This window comes from Rhincodon typus, chromosome 7 (genome assembly GCF_021869965.1).
Source record: "Rhincodon typus isolate 14 chromosome 7, sRhiTyp1.1, whole genome shotgun sequence".
NCBI classification, from domain to species: Eukaryota; Metazoa; Chordata; class Chondrichthyes; order Orectolobiformes; family Rhincodontidae; genus Rhincodon; species Rhincodon typus.
Window position 1 is genome coordinate 71575972 of NC_063338.1, and position 27780 is coordinate 71603751.

The 27780-nt window shown below is 40.2% G+C and overlaps 1 protein-coding gene across 1 annotated transcript in view; it reads right to left on the minus strand.

The window, feature by feature from the left end:
* The window catches only part of LOC109911043 (low-density lipoprotein receptor-related protein 1-like), a 1753343-nt gene that overhangs the window by 659496 nt on the left and 1066067 nt on the right, over positions 1 to 27780 (minus strand). Inside the window, exons 23-25 of the mRNA XM_048599379.1 lie at positions 23622 to 23867; positions 23332 to 23529; positions 19348 to 19552 (exon numbers count right to left, since the gene is read on the minus strand). Of these exons, the coding sequence (XP_048455336.1) occupies positions 19348 to 19552; positions 23332 to 23529; positions 23622 to 23867 (649 nt within the window). The remainder of the gene's footprint in view (positions 1 to 19347; positions 19553 to 23331; positions 23530 to 23621; positions 23868 to 27780) is intronic.

Here is a 27780-nt window from a genome sequence, read left to right on the forward strand (position 1 = left end):
TTCTTTAGATAGCATTTTGACTGTTTATTGACTGATTCTTTCCATTGCAGTCAATAATTCATCTTTTCTCTCTTTTGTAGTGCATAGCTTCTTCTCACCCTTCTTGATCTCACTGCAAATTTAGTAGAAAATTACTCCATCTTGCATGATCCAAGATTGTCGTTTCTCAGTCTTACTCCAGCACTTATGGGAAAGCAATGTTCTAAACTTCATTGTCTCAACTTCAGGCAACTGTTTCTTTCTTTGCCAGTTGTCCATCCCTCACTTTCTGACGACTTGAATTTGAATGATTTATTGTCACTTGCATTTTACAGTGAATAATACAGTAAAATATAGTGAAGAGATTCAATGTTGCCAAAACCCAGCGCCATTTTGAACAGTTTAAGATTAAAAAGACTAAAAACATGTAACATTTAGCTGCCTCCACCATGAGTCTTGAGTTGACTCGCCAGCGACACCTGCACTGCCACCCCTCCTCTGCTGCCTCGCTGCTATCTGTGCTGGACTCACTGTCATAGGAACAGCCACTCTTAAAGCACTATCTCTTCGCTGCTGGGCCTACCCCACTGATGCTGCCACCGAGTCCCATGTGGAACCATCACTCAACCAGGAGCCCCCGCTCTGCTGCTGCCTTGACAATAACCAGGAGTCCACGCGCTGGGCCGATCACAACCACAGCCAGGAGTTCCTGACTCCACTGCTGCCTCGATGACACCAGAAGTTCCCGCTCCAGGCCAACCACGTTGGCAACCACAAGTTCCTGGCTCCACTGCCATGCCAGGCAGCCGTTGCGCCAAGAGTCCCTTTTTGGCCACGCTCCTCCGAGATGTTACCTTGGTGGGGCTGCCACTGTGAAGAGTCCGCTGCTGCCTCTGATTGCTGGACGAGTTTTGCTGCTCCTGCCACTGCTGGCACTGAGCACTGGGAGGATGTCCTTGGTGCCACTGCCTACGACTGCCGGAGATGCTGCGCCAGCCACCCCTGACCACCAGAATGCTCCCACCACTCCCGCTCTTGCCACCACTGCCAATAGCTAACCCATCAAAGAAAAGTCAAAAAAAAAAGAAAACAAAAGGAAAAAGAGCAGAAATAATAAAAAATGAAAGAAAGCAGATGGGCATAGATGAGCCCTGGACAAGAGCCCGCACGCAGCCCTGCTACTCCATCACTATCTTAGACATTTCCAGTCCAGTTCCCGTCGGAACTTGTTCCTGGTGTCATGCCCAGTAAAATCATGTAATATTCATTACTTTAATTCATCCACATGAATTCTCTTGTACTACCTGTTCTTTTGAAAGTGGATCTTGTTAGACACATTTCTAATTTTTGGACACATTGGGAAATATCTCAGAACTCTGGAAAGGCCCCACTTGAATTCAATCCCTTCAGTGCACATTGTCAAGACAAAGCCATTTGTGAAATTCACCCCTATTGTTTGAAGACTTCCCCAAAACTCAAAACCTGTGGACTCCTATGCCTCTCATGATCTTATATACATCAATCAGGTACCCCTTTAGCCTTCTCTGCTCTCACGGAAACAACCTAAGCTTATCCAGCCTCTCTTCACACCAACGGACACTGACAGCAATGAGTACCATCTACATGATGCACTGCTTTAACTCACCGAGCATCCTTTGACTGGTCCTTCCAAACCCATAAACTCTACCACTGAGAAGGACTCAAGCAGTATACACATGGGAAGCCAATCACCGAGTTCCCTTCCAAGCTACACACCACCCTAACATGTAATTATTCAACTATTGCTTCAGTGTCACTGGATGAAAATCCATGTACTCTCTTCTTAACAGCACTGTAGGTGCCCCTGCACCTCAAGGATCACAATGTTACCAGAAGGCAGCTTATTATCACTACCTTCTCCAAGGCAATCAGGTATGTACAATAAATGCTGGCCTAGCCAATGATGCCCACATCCAAAGAATGAATAAAATAAACTTACAAACTCTTCCATTGTTCATAGTCTGCAAAAGTGCACTGTCCAGTTTCATGGTTTCGTTCTTGCATGTCTGTGCAAGTGGTGAGTGAGTAATCTAATGTCACATTATCAGGGTAGCATATGACTAAATTATCCTCTCTGTTTAAGCTCACTGCTGAGTTTTTAAATTGACCATACATTCAGGGTTAAAAAAACACATACATTTCCCTTTTTCAAACACAGAGACAGTAAGGGAAGAAGACAGGAGTTTCAGTTCTCTCACTTCCCTGTTCACCTCTGTAAAGTAACAATTCTGAATTTGTCAGTTTTCTGATTTGTGTTGGCAATCAAGAGAGATATTATTGCATAATGTGATCATGTCCTCAAAAATAGAAATAGATTCACATTTTTACCAAGAATGACTGAACATTTATCAAAAGTGGAAACCATGAGTTTTCACCACCCTCACCCAAGTATATTGAGGCAAATTACAGCTGTCTGGCTTTCCCAGATGAAACATAAACAGATGTATCAAACTTAGTTCCATGTTGTTTCTTAATTAATTCAATGGAACACTTTCTATAAATATAAATTGCTGCCCTCTGAATATTTGTGAAAATGGATCTCTGTCAATGTAAACCATTCCTTCAAGATGAAGAATGCTTCTAACCTGAAATGCTCAACTTTTTGTTCTAAATGCTTCAGTTACAACAAACTATGAAGTAAAATATGACATTCCTCAGTACTAGTGGTGTATAACTGCATTTTAGTATAAACCTTCGTGCAATTTCTCTTCAGTTTTGGGATAAATTTAGTAAAAGCAGTTTCAGCAAACAACTAAAATGTTCCCACAAACAAATAACAATGAAAGAAATATCGTTGACATTCACAAGCTTCCCATATTTCAATTGTTTTTATTATGTGCTTGACGACATAAAAATGCCTTGTCAGATCATAAAGCTGCTCCAACTTGAAAAATGTGTTGACAGGTAGTTCAATAGGAAAGCATTTGTATCTGAGTATGATCAGGATTTGCCTTTTCACCTATGATTTCAAATGGCTTACTGGATGAACACCATACACAATGCCATACAATATTTTCCTTCTTTCTATTTTAATAGAAATATTAGTCAGGAATTATTCACAAGCAGCTGTGTGCAGAAGAAAATATTTCTTGGAGAGATAAAATAAATCAATGGATTGACACTGTTAAGATCCAACATAACTTGTAGCCAGTTACCAGGCAACAGTTCCAGTACCCAGGGAGTCATTTACTTTAGCAATTGCTTAGCCAGGGCATGGATTCTGGAACATTGTGGGGTTAAGAATAAAATATAACTAAAAATTTTGTTTAAAATGATAATGGAATGTTTCTAAATTGATTGTCACAGATCCTAAAATGCTGGCTTTCATTTGAAAGATTGCTTATTGCACTCTGCAGATGATAATAGATTTTGACACTGTCTAGACAGCTGTTAGAATTTTTCTGAGCTTAATTTAATAATCAGTCACATAAAGAATTATAACCTCTGTGGATATATACTGCTTTGATAGTGATAATGTAGAATTGATCGATTAATAAAGACACTTGTTTAGTTTTGACTAATTTGCCATGGGTTATATTTCAGTTGGCTGATTTTCTAATTAATGTTAATTAATTTGAAATTAATCTCAGTTAATTAAGAGACCATTTTTAATGCTAATATATAGCTTATTCAGTCTGGTTTCAAACTGAGTACTTATATTGAGTTCTTCTTGAGAGATTTGTTTTAACAAATCTTAAAATGATATCAAAATTAATTCATATATACCTTATCAGCAAGTATTTCAAATTTAGGTTAATTCCAGTAAAATGAAAAAAAAAACACAGTTTAGGAATTGGTTTGAGATATCCTGAGAATGTGCAAGATGCTATATACATAAGTGCATAGGCTCTGAAATTTGTTTACAAAAATATACTTTTGGAATAATATTGCACAACTAGCTATAAGAAAGTACATTTACCAAATAAATTTTGGCATTACAATTCAATGAATATTAAGGCCCATGACTAAAGAAGACACTTGAATTTTTGGATAATATACAATCAAAATTCACTTTATTATTGTGCAGGGGTACCAAGGAGATTATAGTATCTTAAAAGTGTTCAGATGTTTTGATTGAAACTCTGACTGAATACAAATGTAGATTTTGAAAATCAGACAGACATTATTTGATTTTGGATGTAAACATCTAACTTCTCAGAATGGTGAATAAAATCCTATTTAAAGAAAGTCCTTTGAGCCTGCTCTATTGCACAATAAGATCATGATTAAATTGGTTGTGGTCTCATCTCCACTTTCCTATCTGCACCCAATAATTCTTGACTCCCTTTTCCAGCAAAAATCTATTTCATGCCTTGAATAAATTTAAAGACTAAGTCTCTATTAACTTCTGTGGAAGGGAATTCCACACTGCAATAACCTTCTTTGACAGAAAATAACCCCTTCATCTCTGTCTTGTAAAGGAAGTATTCACAAATTATGTCTCCTGACTTTATTCTCCCCAACAAGAGGAAACATGCTTCAGAAATTCGCTCCGTCCAGTCTCTTCAAGCTTTTACATGTTTTAATAAGATCACCTCTCATTATTTTAAACTCCAATAGATATAGGCCAACCTTGTTCAACCATTCTTCACGAAATAAGCCAGCTCCATCCTCGAAATTAATTGAGTTAACCCTTTCTGAACAGTTCCAAAGACAGTGATATCTTTTTAAATAATAATTGGACCAAACTGTATGCAGTATGGTCTCATCTATGCTATGTACTGCTGCACTAAAATTTCCCTACTCACATTCCAGTCCCCTTGCAATAGCCAACAGCATTCATTCCTCATTCCATTCATTTGCTGGGACGTCCATACCAACTTCTGTGATTCATGCACCACAATTCCTTGCAATTCCTTCAAAACTACCAAGCCCTGCAAACTCTCTCCATTTAAATAGTAGGTCGCTTTTCTATTCTTCAGTGGACAAGTTCATATTGACACAGTTTTTACTCCATTTGCAAATCACTTATCCTGTCAAAATCTCTTTGTAGACTTTCTCCCTTTTCTGACCTATCTTGGTGTCATTGGCAAATCAGCAATTTGTAATTTTGACCCCTCATCCAAATCATTAAAATAGAATTATCAACAGTTGAAAACCCAACACTGATCCATACAGCACTCCACTAATTACAAACTCATTTTCACTTTTAGAGATCAAAGAACTGCTGCATGGGCAGCTATTGTTTCTTTGAAGAGCATTGGCAATAACGGAAGCATCATTATTTGATCTGACATTCAAGTATCGCTTGAAATTATATCAGAAGGAACACTATGAGTCACCAGGCAAGAGTGGACGGCTGTCAGATGGTAAAAGTATAGTGTGTGCACCAATTCAGTGCATGGTGAATTGCAGACAGCTCTGCTATAGGGGACTAGTTGAGGAATTCAACAGAGTAGATTATGTGTGAATGATGATGAACATGCACCCTGATGTGATCACATCATTGGTAATCCTGCAAAACAGCTTCGAGCCACAGTCAAGAAGCACAGAGGATTGACAGGGTTTGGAGCAGATCATTTCTAGACTGGAAGCAGTGGGAAACTACTTGACAGCACTTGAGGACTGATCCATTTTGTTTCGACTGCAGCACAGGCGGATGGCACCCAATGTCTGAGTGCCGCAGTGAAAGCTCAGATTGATGTCATGAGACCCTTGGAGGTCAAACTGCTGTCATCATGTCTATAAATACCAGGGCTCAACAGGACATGACTGCTCGCACAGCAATCCATTCTTCAAAAGATTATTTTGATTGGTGAGGTGTTGTCAAGGGTGGGTATTGTGGAGGGGTTGTTGGAATGGGGATGTAGTGTTGGTGAAGAGGTAAAGTTGTCCTAATCCCAGAGGACCATGGGGCTGCTCTCTCAATAGAGAGCGAAGACTGGTAGTCAGTTTAACCTGAGGGCCACCATACTTCAGGTAAAGGGCGAGATTGAGAAGGAGAATCCTTCAATATAACCTCAGTCGGTGCGGGAATTGAACCCACATCACTCTACGTTGCAAACCAACCATCCAGCCAACAGAGCTAACCAACTCCTCAGGAGCAGTAGAGTGTTGGTAGCAGTGACATCAAAATTTATATACCTGATGACTCTCTCAGGAAGAAAGTATTAATCCTTTGGCTCCTCTATCCTGCTACTACTTCTCAGCCAGCCACTGCTCATATTTAGAAGATATAGTCTGAACTGGATCCACAAAACCAGATTTGCTGTTATTTTTTCTGGAGGCTTCACGCAGTAAAGTTAGCAGTCTTCTAGCATGTTACAATCCCAGGTTTGGCACTGCAGAGGTGCAATACGTCAGACAAACATATCTATTCGACAAGGCACTCAGGCATTGCATCATGGTGAATAATATAGTTGGGGATGTATTATTAAATGTGTTGTTGAATAAAGTTGCTAAGGATTTTTTATTTTATACGTTTCTTTCATTTCAGGATTTGGGTCAAGAAGAACAATGACTTGTGGCAGAGAAGGTGAGGAATTGTGGAGCACCAATAATGGTATGGACACCTCAGAGGAACCTGAGTCTGAATATCCATCCATAAATAGTTGTTCTGATGCTAAGGAGTCTTCGATGCTAATTTTTTTCCTTTTAGGGGTAGCACGGTGGCTTAGTGGTAAGGGGCTGCATGGTGGCTAAGCGCTTAGCACTGCTGCCTCACAGCACCAGGGACCCAGGTTCAATTCCAATCTCAGGCAACTATTTGTGTGGAGTTTGCACATTGTCCCTGTGTCTGTGTTGGTGTCCACCAGGTACTCCGCTTTCCATCCACAGTCCAAAGGTGTGCAAGTTATTGCCCACAGTGTTCAGGGATGTGTAGGTTAGTTGCATTAGTCACAGGGAATGCAGGGTTATAGGGTAGGGGGATGGGTCTGGGTCTGGGTGGGATGCTCTTCAGTGGTCGGTGTGCATTTGTTGGGCTGAATGGCCTGTTTCCACACAATGGGGATTCTATGTTAATCCATCACTGTTCTCTGCTCATTGTTTCTCCTTATTTCTATCTGCTTCTTTTCCAATGAGTAATACAGACCAAATGGTACTGCAACTGAAACCCCCGTTACTGAAGCAGAGTTTCTGCTGACAGATTTTTCAATTCCTCTCAGCTTATTGGCAATACCCAACAATGTTGTCTTGAAAATTCAAGGAGTTTGCAAAACTCCTCAACTAATCCTCAACACAGTATTTTAATTAACTCTGTATCAGCCAAGGTAAGCCGCAAGTTTGGATGACTAGGCTTTCATTTTACACCAGTGGAGATACCCAAGTGAAGCTGAAACTATGTTCAGTTTAGGATATTTAAGTAATCCAAAAAGGCTGAACATGCACCGTATCAGCATTAAAGGCTGTTTGATGTCACAATCTGCACACTTCTGAAACATGTAAAGCACAACCACGCTTGCACCCCATCCATCAATGAAAATATCCGTAAGAGAGTCAGCTGCCAGTTTTTTGCCAGGAGCTTCCATGGTACTGGCACCCGTGGTACTTCAGAGGCCAGTTTCACTCTGACCCTATTAGCATCTGCAACTTAAGATTATCAACAAGTAAAGAAAGGTAAGCATTGATAGAGTTCCAACCATGGTATGTACAAAAATGCCATACAGCTAAGCAAGCACTGGTTTGAAGTGTAGCCACTCATAATTTAGAAAATACGAGTCAATTTGCACAGAATAAGGCCCATTAACACTCATAAAGTAATGCCCATGCTTCTTCTTTTGAGGTTGGATGGGGGTAAATGTTCGCTGAAACAAAAGCTAGAAAGTCTATCCTGTTAGAATAGCACTGTCAAATTTTTGTATGTACATGAAGGAAGATAAGGTCTTGGTTTAAAAGGTTGAACCCTCTATGCCAATTAACAGGATTGTGGATGTAATATTTATTTGTTCCTGCAGAGTTCAATTGTGTGAAATACAGTTAATCAAGTGCAGCTTTAGAACATCCTCCAGTAGTGTGGAAATGGAATGAATAACATCCAAAGATGTTTAATATTAATTATTTACAATTTTTTCAGTGAGAACCCATCTGCAATAAATTGTGGTGATCATGAAGAATGTCTCTAAACAAGTTTGTTTCTGACATCAAAAGACCCAAATGAGTCAAGCCAAATTACTTAATAACGTACTGCTGTAAAACTTACTGCTTTATGCAATTATTTACAGCCTTTAAACCTTTAGCGTGCTTTACACGAGTTCTGGATGATTCCATCACTATTGTGTGTGTATGACACTTTTTTTGGTAATTGAATGAAGTATTATATTCAACAAAGAACATTGAAATATTATGCTTGCACATAATTAAAAGTTATTAAAGCTGATTTCATTATGTGATTGAGATTAGCAATAACACTGAAGCTATAAATGATCTCATCCTACAAAACATTGATTTCATCAGGTGGCACAGTATGAACAAAAGTACTCAGCAAAATTGTGCAATTTTATTTGCAGGCACTCCCGTGGTGCTGAAGATTTATTGTCATTGTACTCCATTTATGTATTGGAAAGGATGGGCTTTGATACTATTTGAAATTATATAATCTCTTCCTGTTTATGTGTTGATTGATTTTCTTTTCAAAATTGTTCTCAAATATTTGGCTATTGCTTGAAAGGTTATGGCATTTGACCAGAGGAGCCAAGGTACTTTGTTTAGTCAAATCATAACTTTCATATTATTTTTGGAGTGCCATCATAGAACAGGTTACAACATGGAAGGAACTTGTCAAAAACAGACATGCCATTTCCTTGATCAGCCTCCTTTTTCCCTTGTTGACAATGCGTCTCTGTCATAATGTTCCATCCATTACTCTTTCCACAATGCTGTTTTTGGCCATCCAAAGTTTGCTTTCCTCTCCTTGTTGTAGCTCAAAGTCGGAATGCTTACCATATGCCGTTCCAAAGAGAGTTAAAAAGAGAGGTGGTTTAGGATGAGATCCTGAAATAGACCACAACTGCTGTCTTATATGGCTTTAAACAAAGACCCAGGTCATCTAAGAGGAAGATGGTTGTTGCAATAGAATAGACTGACACAGCTAAATCCCCAGGAATTGACTGGATTTTGAAACTTCGGATGGGCAATTACCCAATGTCTGGAGCAAGCAGCAAAAGTCTTAATAGTGCACAGAGTCAGAGATCTCGTAAAATTCTGACTGACACTTTGTTTAATAGTTAGCCATGAACAATTAAATGAATTTAAACCTGCCTAACTCCTGGATGACCATTCATTAAAGTAAAGGGAGTAAAATTGTTAACTGTAAGATCAATTTATTGGTACCAGTCCAACATTTGTCTCAGAAGATTGTGGGGTCATTCTGTCCTCTAGCCTTTGAGTACATAATCCAGGATGACACATCCATGCAGATGTACAACACTATCAAATTATCTTTATTGAGGTGTAGATTTAATCAAGGTCTAACGTGAATGAAATGGATCCTATGTACAGGCAAGGCTTAACTATTGTTTTAAGCTACATTTATCTTTCAACCCATACTCATCTTTTATCTCATCATTCCTTGCAGACCTTGGTGTGATTTGGTGGAGGGAGAGGTAGTGGCAGTGCAGCTATGATGCCCCAACAAAGCATCTCTATGCCTGTTTTCCTACCCATGGGTAACCTGGGAATTTTAGTCCAATTTTAGACAGCAGCAAAATTATTACTTCTCTCATTGACTATAAATGAAGACCTAGAAATGTCAATAAATTAAGTTAATGAATTAAAGTTCCTTAAAATTATTTAATGATTAATTTTATGAATCAATTAGTTGTAAATTTATGAAAATGTGGTTGAGTAGATGAGGCTTTGTATATATACTATAACTCTGTCTCATATTAATGAACTGGATTCAGTCAAATTCTGGGTGAGAGAAAGAACTCTCCCTCTGTTGATTATCAGAATGTCACATGAAATGATTTTTTCCTTTAATTCATCAATGTTTGCTACCAATTTTTCCACATGCTCTTCCTCCACATGTTTGCCACATATTTGTTGATTAATGTCCAGGAATGCTAACATGTTCTTTGCTCATTTGAGACCTTTTTACTAAATTTAAAGACACAAATAAATTCAAGAAGCAGCTTCAGGAATAACTTTCCCATTCCTCAACATTAACACCTTCCTCCTTGGTCAATGCAGAAATACACCCATGGGCATTCATTTTTAAATACTAATTATAAAATATTTTCTTATGGAAAATATCTTATAATTCAAGCAATGAAGTACCACATTGCTTACAGTGGGGAAAGGTTCAAATGAGGATCATTTAAACAAATTTCATGGTTTGTACAGTGGGTAATTTCAAACTTTGTTGCATTGGCAATAATCTGACAAAACAGAACATCAACTCATTTTAAACCAAGAGCATTGATGCATTCACTATATAATCTTTAGCCAAACACATATAATAATGCCTGGCATAATCCTGACCAACATCATATTCTATCTCCTGGAGAAAACATAATACATTCTACAAACTTACCAATTATCTTTAACATTTAAAAAATTCAATGGCATACTTTCAGTATTTTACTCACACTGGAAACATTCTCTGACAAATTCGCAATGTGCATTGTAATCTATTTTGTTATCATGACATTTACATTTTAATACATTTTGTACATGTATGTTTACGTCATCTGTTAGCTTCTCCAACCAAACACTGATCACAGGTTCTCAAATTACGACCAAATGGTGACAGCAATCATATTCAAAATTAATACAAAATATGTTGTTGATATCCTTATTAATAATCAAAAAACAAAGAACAGCACTGCACAGAAATTGGCCCTTCAGTCCACCAAAACTGCACCGACACATGATGCCTTTCTAAACTAAAAACTTTTTGTATCTTCACAGTCTATTTCTCTCTATTCTCTGCCTATTCACATAAAGCTGTCAAGATGCCTATTAAACCTTTCTATTGTAACCACCTCTTCTTGCAGTGCATTCCAGAAATATACCATCCTCTGTGCAAAAAATCTTGCTCATCTCCTTGAAACTTACCCCCTTTTACCTTAAATCTATGTACACTAATAATGGACATTTCTACCCTGGGAAAAAAGACACTGACTATCCATTCTGTCCATACATCTCACAATTTTGTGAACTTCTATCGCTTCTATCATCATTCAATGTTCAAATGGAAACAAACGAAGTTTGTCCAATCTCTCCTCATAGTTAATACCCTCCAAGCCAGGCAACATCCTGTTAAACCTTTTCTGTTAAGTCTCCAAAACTTCCACATCTTTCTTGTAGTGTGGGGGTCAGAATTGTACACAACTTTCCAAATGTTGCGTGACCAAAATTCTATACAGCTGCAATATGACACTTGCTAATTTTTATACTCCATGCCCCAACTGTTGAAGGCAAGCATGCCATATGCCTTCTTGATCACATTATCCACTTGTGTTGCCACTTTCAAGGAACTGTGGACCTGTGGACCTACATCCCTCTGTATGTTGATGCTGCTCAGGAATCTGCCATTTACTATATACTTCCATCCTGTATCAGTTCTTCCAATGCATCTCTTTGCATTTCTCCTAGTTAAACTCTATCTGCCATTTCTCCACCCAAGTCTTCAGTTCATCTACATCCTGCTGTATCCTCTGGCAATCCTCACTATTCGCAGCTCCACCTACTCTTTGCATCATCCACAAACTTACTTATTAGGCTATATACATGCTCCTACAAATCATTGAGATATATTACAAACAACAGTGCTCTGAGCACTGATCCCTGCAGAACATCACCAGTCACTGATCTCCAGTCAGAAAAACATCCTTCCATCACTACTCTCTGTCTTCTATGACCAAGCCACTTCTTTATCCTTCTTACCAGTTCATTGCAGATCCCATGTGACTTCAACTTTTGTATCAGCCTGCCAAGAGGGACCTTGTCAAAAGCTTTGCCAAAGTCCATATTGACAATGTACCACATTGCCCTCATCAATTGTCATTGTCACTTCCTCAAAAAAACTCAATGAAGTTTGTGAGACATGACCTTCCCTGCACACAGCCATGCTGATTATCACTAGTAAATCCACATTTTTCTTAATGAGAGTAAATCTTATCCCTAAGAATCTTGTCCAATAATTTCCCTTCCATTGATGTAAGGTTTACCAGCCTATAATTTCCCAGATTATCCCTGTTGTCCTTCTTAAAGAATGGAAAAATATTGATGTTTTTCCAGTTCTTTGGGACCTCTCCTGTGAGTAATGAAGATACAAATGTTTTGTTCAGGGCCCCAGCAATTTCCTCACTGCCTCCCTTAGCATTCTAGGATAGATCCCATCAAATTCTGGGGACTAATCCACCTTAATGCTTTTTAAAACACCCAGCCCCACCTCATTTTTTTATACCAACATGCCCTAGCATATGAACATGCCCCTCTGTAAACTCATCATACACCATGTCCTCCTTTTTGTGAATACTGATTAAAAGCATTAATTCAGGACTTCAACCACTTAGAATCATAGAGTCTTAGAGATGTATCGCATGGAAACAGACCCTTCGATCCAACCTGTCCATGCTGTCCAGATATCCTAAATATATCTAATCCCATTTGCCAACATCTGGCCCAAATCCTTCTAAACCCTTCCTATTCATATACCCATACAGATGTCTTTTAAATGTTGTAATTGTATTAGCGTCCACCACTTCCTCTGGCACCTCATTCCATACATGCATCACCCTCTCTACGAAAAAATTGCCCCTTGGGTCCCTTTTAAATCTTCCCCCTCCCACCTTAATCCTATGCCCTCTAATTCTGGACTCCTGCACCCCAGAGAAAAGACCTTGCCTATTTACCCTATCCATGCCCCTCATGATTACATAAACCTCTATCAGATCACCCCTCAGCCTTCCTCTGACTTCAAGCATAAATTCCACCAAACCCCCAACTTGTCCTTCAGTGGATCTACTCTTTCCCTAGCTACACTCTTGCTCCTTACACATAGATAAAATGCCTGAGGATTTTCCTTAATCCTCTTTGCAAAGACATTTCATGGTTCCTTTTCGCCCTCCTAATCCCTTGTCCATATTCTTTCCTGCTTTCATTATATTCTTCTTGCCTGTCTTCAGTTTCCTAAATCTTACGTATGCCTCCCTTTTCTTTTTAACTCAGCTTTCAATTTCTCTTGTCATTCAAGGTTCACAAACTTTGCCATTCTTACTCTTCATTTTCACAGGAATGTGCTGGTTCTGAACTCCAATCAACTGGCTTTTAAAAGATTCCCATATGCCAGATGTGGATTTTCTTTCAAGTAGCCACCCTCAATCTACACTCCCCCGTTCCTATCTAATATTGTGATAGTTAGCCATTCCCCAATTTGATATTTACACCTGAGGACTATTCTTTTCCTTATCCGTAAGTAACTTGAAACTTACAGAATTATGGTCACTGCTCCTGAAATGCTTCCCTACTGATAGTTTGATCACCTGGCTAATCTCACTCCCTAATGTAGGTCTAGTGTGGCCCCTTCCCTCATTGGACTTTTTACATATTTATTTTAAATGCGCACGCATGCGCGTGCACACACACACACACACACACACACACACACACACACTCACACACACTCTCTCTCACACACACACACACACACATGTGAATCTATGGGGTGAATTTGTATATTTGCAGATACATTCTATTTTGTTCAAAAAGCACACAATTTAGAGACATTTGTCAATGTGGCGTTTTATAAATTCTACTTTAGAAATAAAATCAGTCTGACTCCAAACCAAAACACACACACAGATTCTAAACAAGGCCTCAGACCTAACATGCATCGTCTAACCTAAAATTTCACCTCTTCCTTACACTAATAAAACTTTTAGTTCTCTCACGGTGGTGACGAAAGGAATTCGGGAATTTTTATATGCATACTAATCAATCAAAACCTTCTAACTGATTAAAGACTTAACAGCATCTTAGGTTTGTTTAATACATCATCATCAGTTGTGTGATCCTTTGACCATTTATTTATAAATTCTGTGTCTGATGCCACCTCTCACTAACACCTGACGAAGGAGTGGGGCTCTGAAATCTGTGTTTTCAAATACACCTGTTGCACTGTAACCTGGTATTGTGTGATTTCTGACCTTAAAAAAAAAGTTCTGGACTCATCAATCAATTTCTCCCCCATCTAAGCCCCTGGTAGTAAGCGAGTCCTAGTCAATAAAGAAGAAGTTAAAATCAGTTCTCACAACAACCATAATCTGTCCACATATCTATTCCTCTCTCTCCCGCTGATTATTTTGAGACCTGTAGTACTACACCATCAAAGTGATTGCACCTTTCCTATTCCTTAACTTGGCCCATATGGCCTCACTGGATGAGCCCTCCAAGGTATTCTCCTTTAGCCATCTGTGATGTACTCCATAATGTGTAGCATAACTTCCCCATCTCTTTCACATTCTTCTCTCTCATGCCTGAAACATCTAAATCCTGGAACATTCAGATGCCAGTCTTGCTCCTCTCTCAACAAAGTCTCTGTAATAAATATATGTTTCAATTGAAGCTCTACGTTTATCTTCCTTTATGATCATAAACCTCACATTAAAACAAATACACCTCAGATTCCAGGCCGTGTTCAGTAACATCCCCTGTCTGTCCTTCCTCTTAGTCTCCAACTCCTCCTCGGTTAGTTTACTTGCTGATTCTGTTCCACAACATCCTCCCTCCCCAACCCCACACAAGTTTAAGCCCTGCCAATTGACACTCGCTAACTTCCTTGCCAGGATACTGATGCCCCTCTAGTTTCGGTGCAACTTGTCCTTTATAGGTTCCAACTGCCGCTGAAGACATCTCAATGATCCAGATTCCTAAAGCCCTCCCTCCTACACCAGCTCTTTAACCATGTATTTCACTGTCCTATCTTCTAATTCCTATCATCACTGGCACATGACACAGGAAGTTATCACAAGATTACAACCTCGAGGCCCTGCTTTTCAACTTCCCACCTAACTTCCTGAACTCCCACTCCAGGACCTTGCCTCTCTTTCTGCCTATGTCGTTGGTACCAATATAGACCACAACCTCCAGCTGCTCACCCTCCCGCTTCAGGATATCCTGCGACCACTCAAAGACATTCATTACCCTGGCACGAGGAAGACAACACAAAATCCTGGAGTCTCACTCGGGGCCACAGAAACGTCGATCTGTGCCTCTGACAATAGACTGCCCTATCCCTACGGCTCGTCTATGCTTCAACAGTCCCTACTCTACAACAGAGCCAGTCATGTTGTCACTGATCCAACTGCTGCTTCTGATTTACCCTGAGGCCATCTCCTAACAGTATCCAAAATGGTATAACTGACCGAGAGGGGAATGGCCACAGGACACTCCTGCACTGCCTAACCATGCTTACTCATCTTCCTGGTAGTCACCAAGTTCTCCTCTGTCTGTGTAAGCCCTTACTGGTTGTGTGACTAGCTCGCTTAATGTGCTATCCAAGACATTCTCAGACTCATGGATGGTCCACAGTGATTCTTTTCACAACTCCAAGAATTCAAATGGTCAATAAGGAGCTGCAGCTGATCATACTTCCTGTATAAATTATCACCATGGATATTGGAAGTATCTCTGATTTCCCAGGTCAGAAGTCAGATGAAACCAGGTTATAGTCCAACAGGTTTATTTGAAATCACAAGCTTTCAGAGCATTTCCACTTCACCTGACGAAGTGACAACACTATGAAAGCTTGTGATTCCAAATAAACCTGATGGACTATAACCTGGTGTTCTTTGATTTCTGACCTTGCCCACCCCAGTCCAACACTGGCACCTCCACATCTGATTTCCCACATATTGCAGGAGAAGCATTCCACAGGGCTGAGTTCTCCTACCATTGTGAACCATATCAACTAAATCAACCTTATCAAGTATAGACCATAATCCAGGAACTGATTACACAAACTAATCAACAAGTAAGCAAACTCTAGTCTCTCACTCCTAGTCTCTGTTCCTAGCTCACTACAACTACAAAATGTAAGTACTTTATCTCTCTACAGACCCTACTCAGTCTGCAAAACTGGTTCCTGAGCAGCCAAGCAGAAGTCTGGTTTTGAGTCACAATGTCACCTCCAGAGCTCCCCTCTTCGAATCAGCTCCACATTTGCCCTGACTAAGCCCAGTCCTCATTTATATATCCTGCTGCCGCTGTTCACTTTGACTGACACCACTCCTCAGGTATTTATCCTGCTGTTTACCCCTAGTTCCGTCCTGACTGATTGCGTTCCTCAGGTATTTAGCCTGCTGTTTACCCCCAGGTTCACTTTGACTGACCCTGTTCCTCAGGTATTTATCCTGCTGTTTACCTCCAGGTTCACTCTGACCGACCCTGTTCCTCAGGTATTTATCCTGCTGTTTACCCCCAGGTTCACTCTGACTGACCCTGTTCCTCAGGTATTTATCCTGCTGTTTACCCCCAGGTTCACTCTGACCGACCCTGTTCCTCAGGTATTTATCCTGCTGTTCACCCCCAGGTTCGCTCTGATTGATCCCACTCCTCATTTTTTTATCCTGTTACCGCTGTTCATCCCCAGGTTCGCTCTCCTTCGCTCCCTTGCTGCTGCTGTTCCTGCTCAGACTAACTTTAGTACGATCAATCATAAATAAGTTCTTTCCAAGACATAGTAGTTGACAAGGACCTTCAAACTGGGTTCTTATCTCTCTGGTCTCAGTGATAGGAATGTCAATAGGATTAGGAATGTCAATTGGATAAATATATGCTTGTGGAAAATTTGTCACTATCATCTCCGGGAGCAACATACTCAGAATTATATGTTACTAACTTTTCCTTTTCATCACAATCAACAATAATACCAGTCCTCCTTTATTCCTCTCGCTTCATAAATAGGATCACAAGAATTAAATATGTCTTATTTATCTATGCTCCATTGTTGTGTTCAGGGAATTGAAGTACTTTTGAGCATTTGCTTCTCTATGATCATTTAACTTCATGATTTTGCCAAATGTTCCATCTCTTCCACTTCTTACTATTCAACCCTTCTCTTCCCATCTTCCAACTCATGCGATATTTTTCTCTTTCCTCCTTCAGTTCATCACTTTGTCCCTCTTTCCAATCTCTTTTTCAGTTAAAATGTGTCTCCCTGATAACTGCTTGATCTGGTAAATGAATTTGATCTTGTATTTCTACATGCAATGGCAGATGGCTCTATGCTTTTTATACATCAAAGATGTCAAATATATATTTTGAGAACATTCATCACATTTTGTATGTCATATTTCATGTATTGAAAGACATACAAGTGTATAAACTTAAAGTTTAGCAATGAGCGAGAGGGTCTGCTACTTAGCTAACATGTCTCCTGAGCTCTGATTTAGGAAGTCCCACTCCTAAGCAATCGCACATTATTTTCACAGGTGTATTGGGATGGGGAGTTGGGTTGGTGGTGAATTGATGAGGAGGTAATTTGTCGGTCATGGAGGCAACTGTATACATTAAAGTGTAATTGCCTTCAGTCAAATCCAATGTTTGTTCATGGAATGTCCAAAACATGCCTTGAGGCTTTAGAACTTTCAAGACAAGGTCTAATACTGCTAGAATTAATTGAAAAGATAGGTACCCAATTGTCTAGGCCTAGGGATACCTCTGGAAGAGATAAGATACTCCTTGTGTAGTTCAAGTGCCCTTTGGGATTGTTAGCTTAGATATTAATATGCATAAAAAGTGAACTTCTAAAACTATCAAAGGAATTTTCAAATGAACAATGGAGCTCATTGGAACATGTCAAGTAATTTACATCTCATAAGCTTTACATTTTTGAGACAGCTGACTTTATTTTTGATGAAAATCAGTGGTTGCTATTTCACATGTTCCATTGACACAAACCTAAAAGCAGCCACTGAATGATTTGTGCCTCATGGCTTATTCACAATCTGTCATTATTACACTGAGGCATCAGTCAATTCATCATTCAATTGGCAGCTCAAGGTGATCATACATTTTTTGAAGTGGCGTTGGATGAATATAAATGTTTCCTTTTAGAAGAAGCTAATAAGTTGAAGATAATTTTATTGAGTGATTTTTCTTTATTGATGAGAGTCTTTTTTTAGGTAGTGAATTTGTCAAGTCACTTAGAACTTCACCTGAATTCATCCCAGCATGGTTCCTAAAATCAATCTAGAGTGAGTTGATATGGAGGGTGTAAGCACAAAAGATGGGACAATGATTGGCATGAGTTGGCATTAAGTTGACATAGGCCTCAAAAGGGTCATTTAGATAGATCAGTTGCATAGATTGGCATGGGGGTAAGAGGTTCACGGGGACGAATGGGAGGGATGAAGTGGCATAGGTTAATATGGAGCATTGAGAAAGTGTTGGGGTATGAAAGGATGTGGGGTGTGAAAGGTAGAAGGCTGTTCTTTGTTTTATTATTTTTGGGAGCCAGAATATTATAACAGAGGACCGAGGTGGAGCTTTTAAACAGGCCACTATATATCCAACAGCATCTGTGGGTCTTTCCAGAGGTAGCGGAACCAATTCCAATGATCATCTGCCCTGCCAGAACAAAAATCAGACTCTCCAGTGCACTTTCTCCTGAGCTGCTTTCAGCTGGCCTGGGAATTTTCCCGACTCTAATCTCCTGACTTGGGACAGTTTAAATATAGTGTTAGAAAGAAATTGATATTTTATTTGAATAGATTGCAAACTTACTGGCCTGTGAAAATTAACCTGCAGAAGTTTCCTCACCAAAAACAATCTAACAATCACAAGAGTGAAACCGTTATCCATCAAACATTCCACCAACCCACAACTATCCGTCATCAACAATGCAGGATATGAATCATAAAATTTCACACCTATAATTACATAAACTATTTAAGTTATAAGAAAGTTGATATCTAGGTCTAATTAAACAAGATTGTGATAAGATTTATGGCTAATTTAACATATAATTTCATAAAACTGATAGCACAGAACAGGACTTTCAGCTGAAATGAATTCTTCCCTCTCAAATTATCATTGGCAATTTACACCTTTATCTTTCTCTTCATTTCTTGTATTTATCAAGGAATTAAAACTTTTAAAACTTTACTAACACACTTTATGAGTTTATTATCTTGATGTGCTATTTATAGTGATGTCTCTATTCCCAGATTGCTTTGCTCCTCTAGCCTTGTTATTTACTCTATATTCAGTAAATAATTTGTTCCTATTAGCATGCTCCTCTTTCAAAAATTAAAAATGGCAGCTCAGATACAAACTTTTATGGCAGCAACATCCCCTCATTTCTTCTATTTCACAAGCAAAGTTAACATGATATAGTAAAATACTTTATTTTCAGTTTCCAGAAAATGAAATTTGCAAACTAACCCATATCGAGGATCCAAAGCTATGGCCCGTGGATACACCATAGAACCTGCGATTAAGGTAGTCCTCATGCTGCCATCCAGTTTTGCCACTTCAATCTGTTCCATTTTGCTGTCTATCCAGTAGATGTTTCCCACAATCCAGTCCACAGCTAACCCTTCGGGAGTGTCTAGACCATGCTGTACAATAACTTCCACGTTGCTTACAGCTGAAGAAAAACAATCATGCCATTCCATAAGACTAAATTTTAGATATATTTAGCTCCTTCTTCACTAATAACTGGTATATTCATCTTTTACAAAATTAACATACACACCTGAAAAAACAAGTCAATAAATTCAGGCATTACACTCTACACAATTACACTGTTTTAAATGCATGTTGAATTCAATCACATTTATTTGCTGCATTTGCCCATGCAGCAAAAGGTTATCCAATAAACCCTCAATGAATGGGAAAATAAACTGGCTTGAAAATTACTTTTTTCATTTTGGCATTCAGAAGATGTGAAGCAATACTTGTAGCTTATTTATTTTGTGCTTAGAAAAGCAGCAAAACTAAACAAAAATACAACTTAAACACTCTAATAATAAGCAGCTGGTAGCTCAGAATTTGGTGCAGCTAAGGACACGGGAATGATGTTTCTAATGCATGTCATTCTCCTCATGGTCGACTCCCAGTCTCAACCCAGCTACCTACAGGAACATTCATTGGAGTTTATGTGCTTACTCAGTGTAATATTAGCAGTCTGATCATTTAGTTGCTTCCCTTTCCCAATCAGTCCAGGTAAAAATAGTATATTTTTTCACAGTTTTAATGTTTCTGTACTAATGCCTGATATGTTTGAATCTGTGCATTCGTTGGAAAATATGCAAGAAAAGCAGAGCTATGGGAAGTTAGGGAAGTGATTCTTGGGCGCCTTGCTGAGATATTTGTATCATTGATAGCCACAGGTGATGTGCCGGAAGACTGGAGGTTGGCTAATGTGGTGCCACTATTTAAGAAAGGTGGTAAGGAAAATCCAGGGAACTACAGACCGGTGAGCCTGACATCAGTGGGCAAGTTGTTGGAGGAAATCATGAGGGACAGGGTTTACATGTATTTGGAAAGGCAAGGACTGATTAGGGATAGTTAACATGGCTTTGTGCATGGGAAATCATGTCTCATGAACTTGATTGAGGTTTTTGAAGACATAACAAAGAGAATTCATGAAGGCAGAGCAGTGGACGTGATCAATATGGACTTCAGTAAGGCATTCAATGTTCATGGTAGACTGGTTAGCAAGGTTAGATCACATGGAATGCAGGGAGAGCTAACTATTTGGATGCAGAACTGGCTCGAAGGTAGAAGGCAGAGGGTGGTGGTTGTGGGGTGCTGTGAGGTGCTGCATTTTGGAAAGGCAATTCAGGGCAGGACTTATACACTTAATGATAAGGTCCTGGGGAGTGTTCAGAACAAAGAGATCTTGGAGTGCAGTTTCATAGTTCCTTGAAAGTGGAGCTGTAGGTAGATAGGTTAGTGAAGAAGGCATTTGGTATGCTTGCCTTTATTAGTCAGCGCATTGAGTGTCGAAGTTAGGAGGTCATATTGCAGCTGTACAGGACATTGGTAGGCCACTATTAGAATATTGTGTGTATTCTGGTCTCCCTGCTATAGCAAGAATGTTGTGAAAGTTGAAAAGGTTTCAGAAAAGATTTACAAGGATTTTCCCAGGGTTGGAGAGTTTGAGATCTCGGGAGAGGCTAAATAGGCTGGGGCTATTTTCCTTGGTGCTTCGGAGACTGAGGGGTGACCTTATAGAGGTTTATAAAATCATGAGGGGCATGGATAGATAAAATAGACAAGGTCTTTTTGTCATGGTGCAGGAGTCCAAAATCAGAGGACATAGGTTTAAGATGAGAGGGGAAAGATTTAAAAAGGATTGAAGGGCCACTTCTTCATTCAGAGGGTGGTGCATTTATGGAATGAGCTGCCAGAGGAAGTGGTGGAGGCTGGTACAATTACAACATTTAAAAGGAATCTGGATGGGTATATGAATAGGAAGGATTTAGAGGGATATAGGCCAAATACTGGCAAATGGGACTAGATAAATTTAGGATTCTGGTCAGCATGGACAAGTTAGACCGAACGGTCTGTTTCTGTTCTGAATATCTCTATGATGATTCTATGACTTTAGATGAGCAGGGACAGGTACATTTTAATGACTAAGTCTGATCAGGACATGGCGAAATCAACTTGTATGAAATGTATAACTATTCTAATCTTGATGTTCTAATGTCACATAATACAGAATGTAAGATTAAAATTCTGCACAAAATTATGATTAAAGAAGGAAAGCTTAATATTGTGTTTGTATATAAATTCACTGATTCCATTTATGAAACTATAACTGCTGTAAAGATATACCATATTGCATGACTTCAGTCTTGCCTTGTGCAGTTTCTGATTTGCCATATTTCACTTACGAAGATGCAGTCAATCGAACCTTGAACTTATATGGCTGAGCTTTCAAAAAGACTTGCGGTTCGTTTCAGCCTTATCAATCAATTATACAGATGAGGTGATGAGGTGGAAGATGAATGCTAAATCATTTAGAAATCGATTTAAGTGGGATAAAATCTCACCATAATTCGAAGAAATGTCACAGCAAAGTAACTCATGGTAGAAAGTGTGCATTCAACATTGATGATGTGTTTTAAGATGGTGCAGACTGGCCTTCTCATTCTCATCTTGAGCTAACTTCTTAGTTAAAATGTGAGGATTGGCATGATCAAGCAAAAGGTGACTAAGTCATTCGTGTTCTTAAGAAGGCTCACTGGACCCAGAATGTTAATTTTGCTTTCTCTCCACAGTTGCTGCCAGACCTGTGAAGCTTAATCCAGTGCTTTCTGTTTTTGCTTCAAATTCTTATTGAATCATGGAATCCCTACTGTGCAGAAAGAGGTTGTTCAGCCCATCGAGTGTGCACTAATGCTGTAAAGAGTATCCCACATAACCAATCCCCTACCCCTGTAACCACTATGGCTAACCCACACAGCCTGCACACTGCCAAGAATTTGACATGGCCAGTCCACCTGAGGTTAGACTGTGGAAGAAAATCGGAGCACTTGAAGGAAACCCACATAGACATGGGGAGAGCATGCAAACTCCACACAGTCACCCAAGGCTGGAATCAAACATAGCTCTCTGCCACTGTGAAACAGCAGTGTTAACCACTGAGCCACCATGCCTCCCTGTTACACTTCAGCCTTCACTTGTTGTTGCACTCCAACTCCACTCAACATTATCATAATCTTTACCTCATTCAGCAGCACCTCTGTTTATTCTCAAATCCATTTAAACATTTCATTCCGTGGTCAGCCCACTAATTTAATACATAAGTGTGTGCTTGTTTAAAGGAAAAAAAAAATTGATAATTGCAAAACACACCAGTTAACAGGCATGTTGGAAATACTTTGCAGATCAGGCAGCATTTGGAGATACAGAAACACCTAACATTCCAGGTCAATGACCTTTCATCAGAACATAAACTATTAAGTTTGTTTGCTTGTCCACTGATGCGACATGACTGGCTGAGTATTTCCAGCATTTCTGTTTTGATATCAGATCTTGAGTGCCAAATGTATTTTGATCTTAAATAGATCTGAACATTTGATCTTTGTTTTCTGGTATATTAATTCAATATCATTGTGAATCTGTACAGATACCTTGTTTAACTTGGTACATTCAATCTCTGCTTCCATCCAGAATCAGATAATTATCAGTTTATTAAAATGGACTGAGCCTCCTTTGAAAATTGTTTGAAATCTACATATGAGTTTGGGCCGGTTTCATATAAGTATACATCAGGATATGCTCGCATTTTCATCTGGAAATATCCTCTGGTAACTATTTCTTGCATATTCGCTGAAGCATTCTGATGAATTAGTGTTTTAAAGGGCAATAGTAGAAACTGGAAAGACAAGTTAACTATGTAAAATTTTATACCTCCAACTTTTGACAGCTTTCCTTTGTAAATTTTATCTTCCACAACATCAGTCCAGTAGAGAGAACTCTGATTGAAATGGAAATCAATTGCTATTGTGTTCCTCAAGCCAGGGACTAATAAATTGTAGTCTTGCTTGTGAAGATCCAGTCTTCGAATCTCATGCCGAATGGAAAAAATTATGTACGGCTCAATAGGATCTGTCAAAAAAAAAGACACGCCTTGATTACAGTACAAATTCAAATGAATGCTAACAGAAAAAGATATGCCGTTAAAGAAAACAATGACTCACCTAAACTAATGCAACTATCACCATTAGGTGCAAGTAACCATCCCTCATAACATGAGCACTTAATTGTCTTCTTGTGTTGCTCACATATTTGGCTGCACCGGAGATGGTTTCTACAGTAATCGAGGACAATGCAGGTTTTCTTGTCTGAGCTTAAGTGCATTCCTGTCGGGCAAGAGCAGACGAGGCCTTCCCCTGTTACAAAAGTGCAATGGTGACTGCATCCTCCATTGTTCAGAAAGCACTCATCTGTGAACCAAAACAGCCAGTTAATCATAGGATCCCTACAGTGTGGGGAAAGGCCATTCAGCCCAACAAGTTCACACCGCCCCTCTGAAGAGCATCCCACCCAGACCCATTCCCATGCCCCTGCATTTCCCCATGTCCAAGCCACCTAACCTAAACATCCTTGGACACTATGGGCAATTTGACATGGCCAATCCACCTACCCTGCACATCTGTGGGACTATGAGTGGAAACTGGAGCATCTATAAGGAAACCCATGCAGACACAAGGAGAATGTGCAAACTCCACACAGATCCCTGGTGCTGTGAGGCAGCAGTGCTAACCACTGAGCCACTGTGCTGCCTATTTAAGGATAACAGCCATTTGGAATTTTATCAAGTGCCTTTTACAGCTGATATAATTTTCTACAATCACACAGAGAGGGCATTTAATTAAAGACGACTGGAACCAAAGACTTATATGTCAAATTATTTTTTATGCTAAGATAAGGAATATTGCCTGGGCACGTGCAGTTAGATTTATTATTTCTGCCTGTGTTTGTTGAATCTGCCCAATTTGAAAGGTCTAGTCATATCATTACTTTGCTATAATGCAAAAATAGGAAGGAGTTTTAATTTTGGAAATTCAAGTGAACATAATCTATCTTTTAATTGAAGATAAACTTAGAGAAATTTTAAAAAAATGTTTGCAACACATTGACAATTTCTTTTCCATTAAAAAGAGAGGTGAAATTGGACAAGGCCCAAAAATGGCACAGACATCATGATTCATTGTATACCCTATGCCCATTGCTTCTGATGTTGGCAGCATTCAGAGTTCATGCTACCTGCTAATTTAAGTGATTGCAGCACACAGGCAGCATTAAACCTGCTGTTAAGTGGCTGCACGCTTCAGCAGGAAGCACAATTTTATGAGAAGCCAGCATAATTAAAAGTTAGCCTCAATTACTTAAAATGGACGCACACTGTGAGTAAAACAGGTAACGAGACATTTTAAAAGAAATTTTGATATGAAGATCTTTCAATAACAGTGCAACATAGTAGAAATTTTCATGATTTCCAGTCTCTCACTGGAGACTTTAATGAAGGGGTTGGAAAGGATGAGAGATGTCATTTTTCCAAAAGTAGACAGGAGGCCCATTAGATGAGCTTTGCGCAGGCAGTGGAACCAGATGGTGTTGTGGTCAATGCCAGGTGTCAAGCCACAAGGGCTTGCATGCAGTCTGTAAAAGTTGAATGACCTCAAACTAGTGGTCAAGGTCAGTGAATGTATTTTCAAATGCGATATCACACCAAGTGCACCACAGTCCATCCCGATTTGCATCACATGCCATGGACATAATTCTAGCCCTCTCAGATCATCTGTATCCAACTAGTTGCACACCCTTCTCTTTCATAAGAGTGCTGACATTTCTCCTCTTTTCAAGTTTTTGTACAGTTCTCCTTTGAAAATTGCTGCTGAAACTACTTGCCACATATTTTCAGGCAATGCATACCAGATTATAACAAGCCACTGTATCAAGTATTCTTGTTTTACAATCAAGTGAGATACTTGCAGCCATTTTAGCAGATTATTTCAGCCATTGTAACAGAAAACAGTGTCAGGGCTTTAATAAATCTTGCCTGAATCATCCACTGAAGAGTAAGAGATGACTTAATTGAAACATATAAGATCCTAAGGGGACTTGACATGGTGAATGTAGAAGGTACGCTTTCACTTGGAGGAGTATCTAGAATTGGAGGGGAAATAGTTTAAAAATAAGGTGCCTCCCATTTAAGACAGAGATGACAAAAAAATTTTTGAGAGGGTTGAGAGTCTTTGGACTTCCTCAAAAGGCACTGGATGCAGAATCTTTACATATTTTTAAGACAAAGATAAATAGATTCTTGTTCAGCAAGGGCTGAAAGATTATGGGAGAAATACAGGTACATAGTATTGAAGTTAAAAATCATTTTGACCATGATCTTATGGAATATCAAAACAGTCTTAAAGGGCCATGTTCTTCGTTTGTATAGCAGACACCACAAAGTGAAATTTACCAGATAGCGGCAATTTTGGCAACTTTCATGGATGGCTTCTCTCCAAGGTCCCAAGTGACATTTCTCACATTCTTACATTATGCACCGTATCACTATGATCCCATTCATCCTCTCCTCCCCCTGGGCAGAGGCGCGCATACTCACTACTGCCTGCACCTCTTGAGATTCCCAGCATGAGTGCCATTTTTGAAATTTGTGTCAGTCTGGAACTACCCAGCATGGTTCCTGCATCTGAAGGGCTGCCCTGAAGGTGGCAGACAGAGCTGGTTGGATCCTCCAATTTGTCAATGGGGACTGGGAGGTTTTGGTGAATGGGGAGAGACACAGGAAGCCTCGAACCTCTACCCATCTTTCATGACACTTTTTCTCTTTTGACTCCTGCAACCTCCAGCGGTATCTGCACAGTCTCCATCATTGAGTAGGTAGCCTCACAAGCCTCTCCTTCTCCACCTCCAAGGATGAAGCTACAGATCTCTCAAAGGATGTGCTGGCGAGGCTGCCTTCTGTGCTCTCCCCTACCTCCGATACTGACAATTCAGTGGTTATTTCATCAAGATTAGAGTCAGCAGCATAGAATCTCTACAAGTGTAGAAACAGGCCTTTCAGCCCAACAAGTCCACACTGACCTTCTGAAGGGCATCCCCCACCCAATATTTACCACAGCTAACATATCTAACCTACACATCCCCGGCCACTATGGGGCAATTTAGCATGGCCAATCCATCTAACTTGCACGTCTTCAGACTCTGGGAGGAAATTAGACCACCCAGAGGAAACGCACGCAGACGCAGAGAGAATGTGCAAACTCCACACAGACAGTTGCCTGAGGGCGGAGTTGAACCCAGGTCCCTGTCACCGTGAGGCAGCAGTGCTAACCACTGAGCCACCATGCCACCAGCACTGACTTTTGAGCATGTCACTTTCATGTCTCTGTGGTTGGCTGAGGAAGAAATGCCCCGGGTTGCTGGCTTTTTGCAGGCTCAGCCTCAGGCAATGGATGACCCCCCATGATGTTAGCAATTAACAACTTCACACAAATGCAAAAGCAGACATATGAGTTTCAGGTAGGTTTGTCAGATGCACTGCCAAGGAGATTGCACCTGCCTCTGGGCACGACACATTCAGCATGCCGAGGCCCTCCAGTCAAAAAGCCTCAGAGTTGCCTGATATAGACTTCAATGCCAACTGGGTCCACTGTAGACAACAAGGTGCAGGGCTGGATGAACACAGCAGGCCAAGCAGCATCAGAGGAGCAGAGAGGCTGACGTTTCGGGCCCAGACCCTTCATCATAAAAGGGGGAGGGGAAGGGGGTTCTGAAATAAATAGGGAGAGAGTGGGAGGCAGATAGAAGATGGATAGAGGAGAGGATAGGTGGAGAGGAAACAAACAGGTCGAAGAGGCGGGGATGGAGCCAGTAAAGGTGAGTGTTGGTGGGGAGTTAGGAAGGGGATAGGTCAGTCCAGGGAGGACGGACAGGTCAAGGGGGCGGGATGAGGTTGGTCGAAAGGAGATGGAGGTGCGGCTTGAGGTGGGAGGAGGGGATAGGTGGGAGGAAGAACAGGTTAGGGAGGCAGGGACGAGCTGGGCTGGTTTTGGGATGTGGTAGGGGGAGGGGAGATTTTGAAGCTTGTGAAATCCACATTGATACCATTGGGCTGCAGGGTTCCCAAGCGGAATATGAGTTGCTGTTCCTGCAACCTTCGGGTGGCATCGTTGTGGCACTGCAGGATGCCCAGGATGGACATGTCGTCTGAGGAATGGGAGGGGGAGTTGAAATGGTTCGCGACTGGGAGGTGCAGTTGTTTATTGCGAACCGAGCGTAGGTGTTCTGCAAAGCGGTCCCCGAGCCTCCGCTTGGTTTCCCCGATGTAGAGGA